Source organism: Asterias amurensis, chromosome 2 (assembly GCF_032118995.1).
Source record: "Asterias amurensis chromosome 2, ASM3211899v1".
Taxonomy (NCBI): domain Eukaryota; kingdom Metazoa; phylum Echinodermata; class Asteroidea; order Forcipulatida; family Asteriidae; genus Asterias; species Asterias amurensis.
The window spans coordinates 16443695-16457051 of NC_092649.1; the positions used below are offsets into that span (position 1 = coordinate 16443695).

Below are 13357 nucleotides of genomic sequence, written 5' to 3' on the forward strand. Positions count from 1 at the left end.
GTTGAAATTTCTCCTATTTCAAGACAACTCTACCAACCACTCCTCTATCTTTGAAACAGATGTCCATTGTCCAGGACCTTTATGCCAACATCCAACGTCCCCACCATGACCATGGAGACAGCCCCATGCTCAGGGCAGGGGAAATCAGCATGGAGGGATACATGGAGAAACTACCCATGGGTAGAAGGAGAGCCTCGTTCATCAAGAAGTGGAAGAAACGCTACTTCAGGGCCAAACAAGGAAACCTCTTCTACTATGAGGTTTGTGTGCTGGGATTATTATTAGTTATTCTATGAAAAGGTTCTTAAGGGATTTATAGGAACTTATAATGTGTTGAATTTATTGAGTGTGAATGTTTTCTTCTTCTACTTTCTGCCTAGGTAGTAGTTAAAAAGTAGGACAGTTCGTTTCAGAACTGAAAAGTACCCCAAAATCAGAAACCCTACTCAGCGGTAGTAAAATATAAGCAAGACAGTTCTCTAAAGAAAAACCAATCTACCTGGCAAGCAGACACACACATGGTGTAATTGCAAACCAAATATATATTTTGTTAATCGAAAGTAGCTTTTTTTGACTTCATCCCAAATAACACTGCACACAATATACATGAAAATAAAATGTTCCTTAAGAAATACTTTGGTACCTCGTATCAATGAACAGAACCATAGTGTCAGATGCCAAAATCTTGACATCATTATTTATAAATGTCAGTGACACTTTAATGCAATGTGAGGAGACAAGCATAGACTTACACAAGTTTGTTATAACATACGGAAAAATGACTCAGAGAGCTACAAAGTAATTGTTCCGCTTTGGGCTGTAAAGAATCATCCAAACCTACGTCTGCGAGAGTCTTGTGCGTTGGTAATACCTCATTTATAAAAAGCAACAGTTAGCATGACATCATATGCCAGAAATAAAGCCTGATTTGTAAAAGATAATTTAGATGGTGACATTTTACTGTGCTGCGAGCCTGCACTGCATAGGTAATGTTTTTATTTTGGAAAAAGTTACTCACAGTAACAGTCCTCAAAACAAAAGGAAGATTTTAAAAATATTTGGGGGCACATAATAATAATGATAACAATAATAATAATAATAATAAGAAAACACATTTACATTCACATTTAAATGACACCTTACAGGGGAAAGAATGTGACACTATAAAGCTGAACTGACTGCTTGAAAAATAGCAAGACCTTAACTTAATAATCTTGTGTCCCATCTACAGGTTAAACAAAACTGAACTTTTGCGGTTGGCTTTTTATAGACGAAATCATATGAGCATGTCTCAACATTCTGTAAACCAGGTCAGGCTTTGACCCTGAGTTCATACATTATCAAAAGCCCGGTTCATACTTCCTGCGAATGCGAATGAGAAGTTTTGAAGTCACAAGTTTGCAACGAAGGATTTGCATCAGTTGACTCAAATCCTGCAAAACATTCTCTGCAAAAACAGCCATGTGACATTAAAACCTGTATCGCATTCATGTCGCACGAAGTATGAGCAAGGCTTTACTGATGTTTGGTTTGTTTTTCCATGTGGTTGGGGGTTGTGGGTGTGGGCCTGGTCATTAACTTTTCATATTGTTACTGCTGTACTGATACACAACAATCGCTTGCTATTTATAAATACCCCAGAAAGTTTCACTATTCCTATTGGTGGAGAGCACGTCACATGGTGTTGTCTAAACGTGTGATATAATCACGGCTAGAAGTGTTTAAACAATAGGTGTGGCGTGCAAGCTTTACGCTTGGCACTAATTTACGCGTGATACAATCAATTATACAGCGATTAGTGCGCATGTGTTCAACACCTTGTACCACGCTTTTATTCCCTTTTTAAAGCCAGTGGACACTATTGGTAAATGTCAAAGACCAGTCTTCTCACTTGCTGTATCTCAACATATGCATAAAATAACAAACCTCTGAAATTTGAGCTCGATTGGTTGTCGGAGTTGCGAGATAACTAAGTAACTAAGAAAGAAAAAAACACCCTTGTCACACGAAGTTGTGTGCTTTCAGATGCTTGATTTCAAGACCTCAAATTCTAAACTTTTGGTCTCGAAATCAAATTGTGGAAGATTACTTCTTTCTCAAAAACTACTCCACTTCAGAGGGAGCCGTTTCTTACAATGTTTTATACTACCAACCTCTCCCCATTACTTGTTACCAAGTAAGGTTTTATGCTACTAATCATTTTGAGTAATTACCAATAGTGTCTATGCCTTTAAGAAGATTGTGAGATGTTTGTCTAGGTTAAAACCTCCTTGCACCCACTACCTTGAGCTACTTCCCTGAGTGTGCATTCCCTGCCATTCCTGACATTCACCCTTCACTCTCTCTCTCCCTCTCTCTGCAAGTCCTGTTTTTGTATAACAAGAACTCCTTCAAGGACAAACAATTCCCTTCCTCTTTCCTGACTACCCACGGGACTCTATACCTATTTATAAAGGCAGTAATACAGTCACAAGTTTCCCCCCAGAATTCGTAATTGGCATGTTATTCCATTGCCTTAATTTATTGGGATTATAAATAGCATGTGGATGTTTTCAGGAAGTTGGGAAGGTTTATTTGTGTTCCGAACACAGTAATCCAATGAAATTTGAGAGATTACGTCGTTCAGAACAGAGTGTTGTTTTGCTATGATTTGAGAATGCAATATTTACTTTCATTCTACACTGAAAGTAAAAGAGATTATAGTATCTTGACCTTTGTATTGGATGGCTTTGATCATCTTGTTAACTTGTTTTATCACAGCACTGTTTAGAGGTTTTTAAATTTCTATGTTTGTGCATATTTTAGGATAATATAATAAATAATAATAATAATAATAATAAGACTTGTAATGCGCACATATCCACCCTGCTGGGTGTTCAAGGTGCAGTAAAACCAAAAACAAAACAAAAACAAAACACAAAACAAAGAAAAAAACAGACACAACAAAAACCTGTGACATAAGATAGGTTTTGAGAAGAGACTTGAATTTTGTGGTACAAACACAAGATCGAAGATTAAGTGGTAGAGAGTTCCAGATGCGTGGCGCGGCTGAAGAAAAAGACCTGTCACCCCATGAGTGTCGAGACTTGGGTTCAATGAGGAGAAGCATGGAATATGTGATACCAAGGCACTGATAGTGTTTTTTTACAGTTTAAAAAACTTTTAAAAATGTGACTGACAGAAGGACGGCAACTACTTTGATAGTTGTTAATATGCCTGTGATTTTGCTTACAGAACTCGGGAAAGTACTGAGTAAACAGTGCGATCACACATCAGTGTATATGTTAAAACAAAATGAATAAAATGTTGATGTTTGAAAACTTTTGTTTCTTCAATAGGATCACAAAGCAAAGAAATCTCTTGGATATATTCAGCTCATTGGCGGCCGCATAACAGAGATCAGCAACAAATGCATCGAGGTGACTGATTTGGTGAGTCACGTGCTAGATATGCATAGAGCACCTGCCCTCTTGTTTCAGAGTCGGTGTCAGAAGCGGGATGCACAAGCCTGTGGACATCACCCAACTGTATTCTCCTTATTAATGGATTTCCTGTGATTGGGCTTGGTTTTTGTTTGTAGTGTTAGACAGTTTATTGGGAGAGATAGACAATCAGATTACATTGGGAGTGAATCTTTTGGGCATGCAAGGAGGCTGAGGGGCCGATGATACTGTTGTTTTAACCCGGAATTCTAGGGATGATTTCATTGACCATGAAGGGTTTGTAGGCAGTGGGGGGGGGGGGGGCAGTCAGAACAACTTAACTGTCTGACCTTGGTGACTAGTCTCTATGGAGGCTAAAAGTTAAACTGAAAGTTAAAATCAGGAGACTTGCCTAAATGTAGTAGGTTGGGTTTCAATCCCACTTACTGTCATCTGAGTCCAAATGTTTTTTTGTTTTTTTTATGTAAAAAAAATTGTGTACAGACTGTGCAAGTCTCGCACATATTATTTGAACTTTTGCAACCAAGTTGGTCCCAAAGCAAATTGAATTTTGCAGGGAATACACAGCCTGTGCTGCCAGGTATGTAGCGCACCAAACTAACCCAACCAAAAGAACAAGCTCTGCCCTTACAAGTATCCATTTACCTCCTGGGTGAAAGAGAAGTGTTTACAGTTAAGTGTCTTGCTGAAGGACACAAGTGTCATAACCAGGGTTCAAACCCACACCCTGAAGGCTTCAATCAATTAATTAGAGGGAATTTATATAGCGCCAAAATAGACCAAAACTTTCAAAGCCACCATTGAATTCGTTGCTCTTAACTACTAGGCCATGACACCCCATAATGAAAGACTAGTGTTTGAATTTGAATCCCTTTGTCCCACGCAGAGAGGTCGAGTACTCCTGCTCCGATGCAGCAGTCGGATGGAGTTTGAAGACTGGAAAGTCATCCTGAATGCAGAGAGTGGCGCTTACAACACAACTCCCAAGTCACCTTGTGTGTCTACTACAAATAGTGTCAGAAAGGTACATTGGTTGCAGTGGATTCAATTATTGGAAACCACCCATTTTTCTGGTACACCCAAATTTAAAACCAGAAGCCACCCCCTCCCCTTCCACTTCCTCCAATAACATAAAACAACAATTCACGAATGAAATGTTTGATGCAATAAATAGCCTTCCCCAAAATGAAATTTCTTTGCCTTGCTTGCACCCCCCCTCCCTCGAATGAAATTGTCTAGTCATGCCAGCATTTAAAACGTGTCACTGAAACTGAGCTGAATAATTGCTGTTCAGAACTTGTTCATGAATAACAGCTGCATTACATGAAAGCAAAAATAACGGGCATTTTCTATTTGGAAATTAAATATAAACTGCCGACCAGTTAATATATCAGGCTGCATGGTTTTCATTAGCAAATCAATATGGTTGAAAACAAATCATTTGATTCAATGGAATACTCAAATGATTATCAGGTTCATTTGTTTTCCACAGTATCATTAGATAAAAGACATTACCACTCAAGAGTGATCACTTCAAAGAGTACATCTTTACAGTAAAAATATTCATCAAGATCTTGATGACAACAAGAGGGATCGATTTTAAAAGCAGAGCTTGTAGGCAATGTCCCTACAAACATGCATTATAATTTCCTCTAAGAACTAGGAATTGCTTGTAAAATTTATTTTACTTTATTCTACTTCCCCAACCCTCAGCACATTGCCATCGTTGATCTGGGAGGTTGCTCCGTCCGAGCGGGAGTCCTTTCCGACGTGGATTCCCCCCAACCACAAATCTTCTTCCCGTGTGTCGTAGCCACCAACACCAAACACAAAGATCGGGTGTTTTACGGCTACGAGGCTTTGTCACCTGAAGTGAGGGCTGTGTCTAAGCTGTCGTCACCGTTCCGCAACCCATCTCACCAGGAGCAGGTAAAGGTACTGTAGCCCCCATTCCAGTTCTCTAATTGTTACTGGCATGACAGTGCTGTAGAAGCATGATGCTTGAGAGTCTTGCACGTAACATGCTGGCTAATGACGGGGCTCATTAAAAGAAGATTAATATTGGCAAAGGTGTAAATTGCTTGCAAGATCAGCTTTGTATATTACTGCAGTACGCATCTTCTGTGCCCATTTAAGACACCTATGTCATGGCAACTGCATAGTATTTTTTATCTTCAAGTACGCGCTAATCCTCCAATCAGATTCGCAGAATGGAGTGGTGATAAAAACCTATATTGCACGGCTAATATCACTACCATGCGTCTTGTGTGTTCTATGTCACGTGCCAAGTTTGCTTGAAGATAAATACTTTATCACACGCGTGCTCGTGGAAATACAAAAAATATAGCGCGTCTGCGTCCCATATCCAACTCGGCTTTCAGCCTCGATCGTTGGATATGGGACGCAGAAGCGCTATATTTGTCCATATTCCACTCATGCTTGTGTGATAACTTATATTGTATATTCGTTTTGGTTTTACCCTTACACCAATGTGTGTTAGCACTCAGTGCTTTCCCAAGTTTTGTAAAAAATAATCACAGGCATATTACATGGACGGGATTCAAACCCACAACCTTTGCAATTCTAGAGCAGGGTCTTTACCAACTAGACCACCGAGATTGCCCAGATTTTGTATAATTTGACCCATTGGGATCCTTAGGAAAAACTCCTGCTACTAACAAATTGTCTGCACCATCAGCTTTTTCTCTACATGAAAACGTTTCTGAAAACTTGAAAAACTAGTTGGACTATTTTGGGGTTGAAAGAACAAAGTATAATTATGAGTGAGAATTTTAATCTGAGACCTCTGGATTAACTTGCCGGGGCTCCACCAACTGAGCTATCTAGCTCTGATGTTGGCAGTCTCCTTATTTTGTATATCTTTGTTAAGGGTGCCCTTAAGGTTTATTATAACTCACATCATTTGACTTTTTTTGTTACGCCTGTCTTTTGCAGTTTTTTGTGAGTTCCAAGAAATTATGGCTGTAACATTCCATAAACAAAATATCGACATTTACATGTATTACGGAGTAAAGCATTAAGTCATTAAGTAACAGTCAACATAAATGTAATAAATAGAGTATGGAGCCGTTTTTTAAGCATTACCTTGTTAAAAACAGGTAGCTTGTAAAAAACAGCCAGACAAAGAAACATGACAACCAGACAGACAGACAGACAGACAGACAAAAGGACAGATGATCTAGGACATGACAAAAACGAGTTTGTTATAATAGTGACCCCAAAGTCAGCATAAAGTCGCAAAATGTCAGTAGAACGTCTAGCCATATGTGACCGATGTTGTTTAGGTTGTTTTTAAATAAGTTGCTCTTCCCCCATGTGTTAATTATTTCCGATCCATGGATTTAGTAGTCTATTTCTAACTCCATGGTTTTTGACACACGGCCAATTGATAAATATAATGTAGCTCTATAATGAATCCAAATTTTTATCAGGAGCCAACAGATTTAACCAAATTATTGGCTGATTGTTGCAGCTGCTATACTCATCACGCCCTTAATGGCAAAGGGGCATTGCATTGCATTGCTGTTGAAGGGTGTTTGGGTCAATATTTGCCCTTACAAAAAAGTCCTATCAGGACTGATACTTCACGGAGGCAACAAAGGCGATTGCCTCAATGCCCCATGGTCATTGCCTAGGTGCCTTTGAAATGCTACAGTAGAAATTTACAATTTCCTCATAGGGTGCCCTTTACCAAGGAGAAAATGCCTTGGTGCCCTTGCCCTTTCAAACACAAAGCATACAGATCTGTATCATCTATAGGCGAATTACATATAGAATCCTACAGGATTTAAATAGGGATTCCTGTAGAATTCTTATTTATTTTTCGTCATTTCTTTGATTCCTATGAAGATTCCTATAAGATTCTTATAGTTTTTTTTTGCAGGGGTGAATATGTGGCCTACGACAAACCATAGAGCTAAAGGACATACTTAAAGTTGCCTTGGATCGGACGAGTTGGTCTATGAAAAGCGTTTGAAACCGTTTGTTATGAAATGCATGGTTAGAAAGATGTTTTAAAAGTAGAATATAATGATCCACACAAGTATCACTCAAAATTGCACCGTTTTCATTTTTAGTCGCGAACTAACACGGTCGGCCATTTATGGGAGTCAACATAAATGGCCAACCGTGTTTGTTGACGAGGTAAAATGAAAACCATGCAATTTCGAGGCATATCTGTGTGGATCATTGTATTCTACTTTTACAAAATCTTTCTAACCATATCGATTTTATAACAAACGGTTTCACAATGCTTTTCAAAGACCAACTCGACCAATCCAAGGCAACGTGTTCCTTTAAGTAGAACTTGAACATCAAGTATAGGATTGGCAGTTGTACACACAATTTGCATAGTATCAATCTGAAAGCTTTGTGATTGTAAAATTCAGACAGTGCCAATCTTTCATTGCAATATTTCCCTCTGAACTACTGTTAAAGTAATAAAATAGCATTTGAAGACCCCCATGAATCACCATTTCAGAATCACCGATTTTGAAATGCTTATTTTGGTTGCTGCAATTGAAATAATTCTAGTTTAATCTACTCAATATTCTTGTCAAAGCATAATACATTTTTCAGGTTATTTTTAAACTCTCACCACCACCAGTCATAAGCAGTAATCAGGAATGTGATTTTTCCATTTTTAAGCGGAAATCCATTTTTGTTACCCCCTTCCCCCTCAATCAAATTCATGACAAACACGAAAATAAAACCATATGGAGTGTCCCAGGTTTTTTTTAAAACCAAAGACAAATGTATGTAAGCAGGCTTCGACCTCACAAGCTTTCGCTCTCTCTCAAGCTTTCATGCTTTGCGATCAGATTTTTTGTTTAACAGCCTAACACATCCCTTTGAATTGTATAGCCTTGCATGTAAAAATGGCTGGCAACAACTCTTCGACAACTTTATCAAAGACCAGTATTCTCAGTTGGTGTATCCCAACATATGCACACAAAAAATCTGTTAACATTTTTGCTAAATGGGTCATCAAATTTGCAAGAGCACATTTTAAGTGAACACACCCTTGTTACACAACATTATGTGCTTTCAGATGTATAATAAACGGCTTCAGGCGAATTATTTTGTTATATGAGTGAGAAATTACCTCTTTCTCAAAAACTACGTTGCTTCGAGGTAGCCTTCTCTCACAATTTGTTGAACATGTACCATCAACAGCTCTCCATTGTTCGTTACAAAGTAATTATGTATGCTAAAAAGTTATTTTTGAGTAGGGACCAATAGTGTCCAGTGCCTGTAATATGAATATTTGATGTGTCTAGTTCCAATACTTCTTTGATATTGTGTATTTCTTGTACAGTTCAAGCTGAGTATGCAGACAGTTGAAGGATTACTAGACATGGCCTTTACTGAGTTGGGGATTGATCCAATTGCTTATCAGATCATGGTGATCGTACCCTTCAACCTGGGCGTTAAAACAACGGTAAGTCCATTATTTAACCCATCACGTTTACAATTGTACAGGCATGATGTTCTTCCTACATGTACTTAGTTTGATTTCCCTCAGAAAAATAAGCAAATTTGATTTTAAAAATAGCCTGCAAAGGCTATGAAATCCTTTACCAGATACTTGTAGGTCAGACCTTTTCCTTAAACAGGTTTTCCTACTTTTTTACAAGGGCCAACTGCCATGCCTGAAATACATAACTATTTTACTTAATGTTTTCTGTGTAATTTATGTATTTTATATATGTATATTAGCTGTTGTGGCCTAGTGATCAAGCACACCAGACTAATGCTCTGGTGTTTCTGATCAGCAGTTTGCGGGTTCGAGTCCCAGTATTTACGCTTTTGTTCTTAAGCAAGAAACATAGCCATTATTGCTTTGTCCCTGGAATGGGACGTTAAGCCCTAGGTCCTGTGCAATGTGGATAATGCGTGTAAAAGAACTCAGTTACACTTATGAGTGGCGGACAGCAGCTAAACCCTTATGAGGTGCCACAATAATCCGTCTCTTAATTAAAATCTCTGAATTACAAATGCAATTTTTTTAACTGTCAAAGGGTTGTCCTTGCTAATGAACATACTCTTTACTAAGCCAAATTTCCTAAAGCTGTTTTTGCGAGACATTTATTTGATTCAAGCCAGTACCCTGTCTACAAGATGGTATCGACCGATGAGTCACAGCTTGTAGTGTTTCCCTTTTTAAACTTGACCTTTTCTCTTTGTTGAATAAAAATATCCTGTAAATTAGTAACTAATACGGAGATACATGTAAAGCTAATAGCAAAGTTGGATCAAGGCCCATAGTTAACCATAGTTTTGGCAAACTTTGATCAGATGCATGCCAGTCACTGATGGTTGGACTCCACTAGTCGACAATTCGCAACCAGCCTAACAAGGTTTTTTTGCATCGCTGATTATCAATATTAATTTTAATTGCACAGTGCTGAGAGAACTAACTATTATTGTCAAAGACCAGGGCCAAATTTCATGGCTCTGCTTACTGCCGAATTCTGCGCTTACGATCACGATTCCCGCTTACGTGCAAGCGCCGAATTTCTGCGCTAGCCTTGTAAGCCTAGAATGCCTAGTAACGGGGAGTACGCACGCGCAGAAGCCAAAATTTGTTGCTAACCCGTGAAATACGCTTGCCGTAAGCACAGAATTCCCTGCTTCCATAAGCTCCGATTCTGTGCTTACGGTAAGCAGAGCCATGAAATTGGGCCCAGTGTTTTCACTTGGGGTTTCTCGACATATATTTCTCATAAAATAACAAACCTGTGAATATTTTGACTCAATTGGTCATCAAAGTTTCAAGAGAATAATGAACGAAAAAACGCCCGTGTTGCACAAATGTGTTTTCAGATGCGTAATAAAAGACTTCAGGCCTAAAGTCTTTTTAATATTCTAAAAAACTACAATACTTTAGAGGGAGCTGTTTCTCACAATGTTTTTTATCAACAGCTCTCCATTGTTTGTTACAAATTAAGTTTTTGTGCTAACAATTATTTTGAGTAATTACCAATAATTGATCTTAATTATTTGTGAGTAATTTCCAGTGACTTTAACAATGCTTCAATGTATTGCCTTTAAAGGCAGTGGACACTATTGGTAGTTACTCAAAATATTTATCATCATAAAATCTTTCTTGATTACAAGTAATGGGGAGAGGTTGATGGTATAAAACATTGTGAGAAACAGCTCCCTCTGAAATGACGTAGTTTTCGAGAAAGAAGTAATTTTCCACAAATTTGATTTCGAGACCTCAAGTTTAGAATTTGAGGTCTCAAAATCAAGCATCAGGAAGCACACAACTTTGTGTGACATGGGCGTTTTTTCTTTCATTATTGTCTCGCAAATTCGACGACCGATTGAGCTCAAATTTTCACAGGTTTGTTATTTTATGCATATGTTGAGATACACCAACTGTGAAGACTAGTCTTTGACAATTACCAATAGTGTCCACTGTCTTTAAGGTTGTACAGGTCTGAATATTAATCATTTAAAATAATATGACAAAATGTTGTACTTTTATTCTGCAGGAGAAGTTAGTAGAGATGGTATTTGATCGGTTCAATGCTGAGGGTGTCTATGTACAAGAGCAGTCTCTGATGGCTTTATATTCATACAAGGCCACATCAGGCATTGTTGGTAGGTTACTCAAAGTTATGCAAAACAAAAGTTTGAAAAAGGCAGTTGCGACAATATTTTTGTTCTTTTGTTTGAAAGTAAGTTCAATTCAATTCAATTCAACTAATCTTTTTTAGGTCCCAAGGGTAATTCAAATGTTCGCATGACAGTTAAAACGTTGACACATTCAAAACTTTAAAAATAGACTATGGGAATTATGATACAGAAAGGGAGATTTCTTATTTTATTTCTGGAGTGGGGGGGGGGGCGGGGCGGGAGGCAAAGGATCCCCTTACCTTACCCCCCCCCCACCCAAGAAATAAAATACAAAATCTCCCTTTCTGTTTTGTAATTCCCATATGTATTTTGTTGGATAAGATTTCTAGTGTGACATCTTCATTATCTTTCTTCCATTTAGAGCTGTCTAAATTTTTACTTTAAGAGACTTGCCATTGATTTTGTTTTGTTAAATTGTACATAAAAACAAATGTCCATTAGCTGCTTCTTCATCAATTCGATTCAATTCAATTCAATATTATTTATTAGTTGTGTTAAACAGTACATGAAATTCCTTTTCATGGTGTGAACATTTTATACAAAAAATATCAAAAATACACCACATTACAACACACCACTCTCTATATTAACAATAAAAAGTGTCAAAGACTATACAGAATAACAAAAAGAGATAGGAGATATTCATTTGTTTTGATTTTCGTACACTCCTTTGATTGATCTTGAATGCAGTCAACATTGGTGAGAGAATTGACGTAGTTCCTATTGTGGAGGGATACTTCATTCAGAAAGGTGTTTACAGACTGCCTTTTGGAGGACGGCATATTACTGAGCATTTACGTCGCCTGCTCACAGAAGGAGGTTATAGGTGAGCTTCCATACATAATAATATTTCACTTTCAATTCAATCTTTATTAATTCTGTTTCAGCTTACAAGTAAAAAATGAAAACGAAAATACCAGTGTCCTTGTTTTGTCTGAAGTGCCCCTATTTATTAGAGATCAATAAACAAAAAATTCAAACATTTGAATCTCAAATTGTTTGTGGATAGTACATGGGGTTTGTTCGCGAATGCTGCGTGCAGAGATGCGGTTGGTACAAGCTGTCACCTTGTTAAATAGGGATGGATTTGACATACCATGATAAAGAAACCGCAATAGTTTTTTGTATAGAAACTTTATCCGACTGAAACATTCGTGTTTGACTTGTTTTGTATCTGTCTTGATAAGTTTGCCTATATGTCAGCAGTCTGCTGTTTTTGATTAGGTTTGATTTGAAATGGTTTATTAAGGTAAAAATTATTCTCACAGCCAGTAGCTGAGTTACGTGATCTGTACAAGTTTAACATTATTGAAATACGTTATAAAAATTACAAGTTAAAACACACTAAAATAAGTTAAAGAAATTATCCTCGAAAGTACGAGAAAAAAAATCCACTAACACTCCCATAAGTTAAGAATATTATACAAATTAGGCAGCGGCACAGAAAAATGGAAGTGGGGCTCCCCAAACAAAAACGCAAGATTTGACAACAACCAAACAATCAAACAGTCAATGACAACAACCAAACAATGACACAACCTTGAAGCAATATGACTGCCTATATCGGGGTGCACCAGTGGTTGTCATTAAGGAAGTAGCAGCTAAAACCCTCTTCAAAGAAACACTGTTGATCTAATGTCAACATCTTGTAGACAGCTTGTGACTTAATGTAAGATAATTACCCCTCATGCTGGCTGATTCGACTGAGGCATTATTAACCATTTCCTCTTGGAGTTAGTCTGACAAGGGTGGGTACATAAAGTCAAACCGTTGCACGGAATAAATCTTTGGAAGGAGATATATAGCGATGATACATCCCTCCTGCCGGAAAGGCTATGTTTCCTCATGTTGAAATGCTTCTCACTTATCATTACTTCCTTTTAGAAAGTGTGCATTTTGTCTGTACTGTTTGGAGAGTTTTGATACAACCTCCCTTCCACCTTCCCTACACAAATGACTAGGCCTCTCTAAGGACATTTATTGGCAGTAACATGTACATCAAATGCTTGCTGATGGCACAATCTATTTGTCATGTATGAGAAAATTGGCACCCATCCATTCCAACAGCCAGTCCTATATTAATTTTAATTTTTTTTGCCAAATTGGGAGTATCAACCTCCATCCCATCGATAAGAAATCAGTCCCCTGAAGGGTTCCAATGAACTCACAATCTCTATCTCAGTGGTCACTTTCCTATGTTGGATTCTGATCAGAAGAATGGAGTGTCTTTCCTGGGAAGAATTGGC

The 13357-nt window shown here is 37.9% G+C and overlaps 2 protein-coding genes across 4 annotated transcripts in view; one reads left to right on the forward strand and one right to left on the reverse strand.

The window, feature by feature from the left end:
* LOC139934123 (mitochondrial substrate carrier family protein ucpB-like) overlaps positions 1 to 13357 on the reverse strand; it is a 62183-nt gene that overhangs the window by 18747 nt on the left and 30079 nt on the right. The gene's annotated exons all lie outside the window — the stretch shown is intronic.
* The window catches only part of LOC139934121 (uncharacterized), a 37316-nt gene that overhangs the window by 12669 nt on the left and 11290 nt on the right, over positions 1 to 13357 (forward strand). For 2 of the 3 annotated variants that reach the window (XM_071928409.1, XM_071928412.1), the window contains 7 exons: positions 60 to 260; positions 3339 to 3431; positions 4330 to 4467; positions 5157 to 5378; positions 8782 to 8904; positions 10967 to 11075; positions 11802 to 11937. In XM_071928409.1, the coding sequence (XP_071784510.1) occupies positions 60 to 260; positions 3339 to 3431; positions 4330 to 4467; positions 5157 to 5378; positions 8782 to 8904; positions 10967 to 11075; positions 11802 to 11937 (1022 nt within the window). The remainder of the gene's footprint in view (positions 1 to 59; positions 261 to 3338; positions 3432 to 4329; positions 4468 to 5156; positions 5379 to 8781; positions 8905 to 10966; positions 11076 to 11801; positions 11938 to 13357) is intronic. The other variant, XM_071928410.1, reaches the window with a different exon arrangement.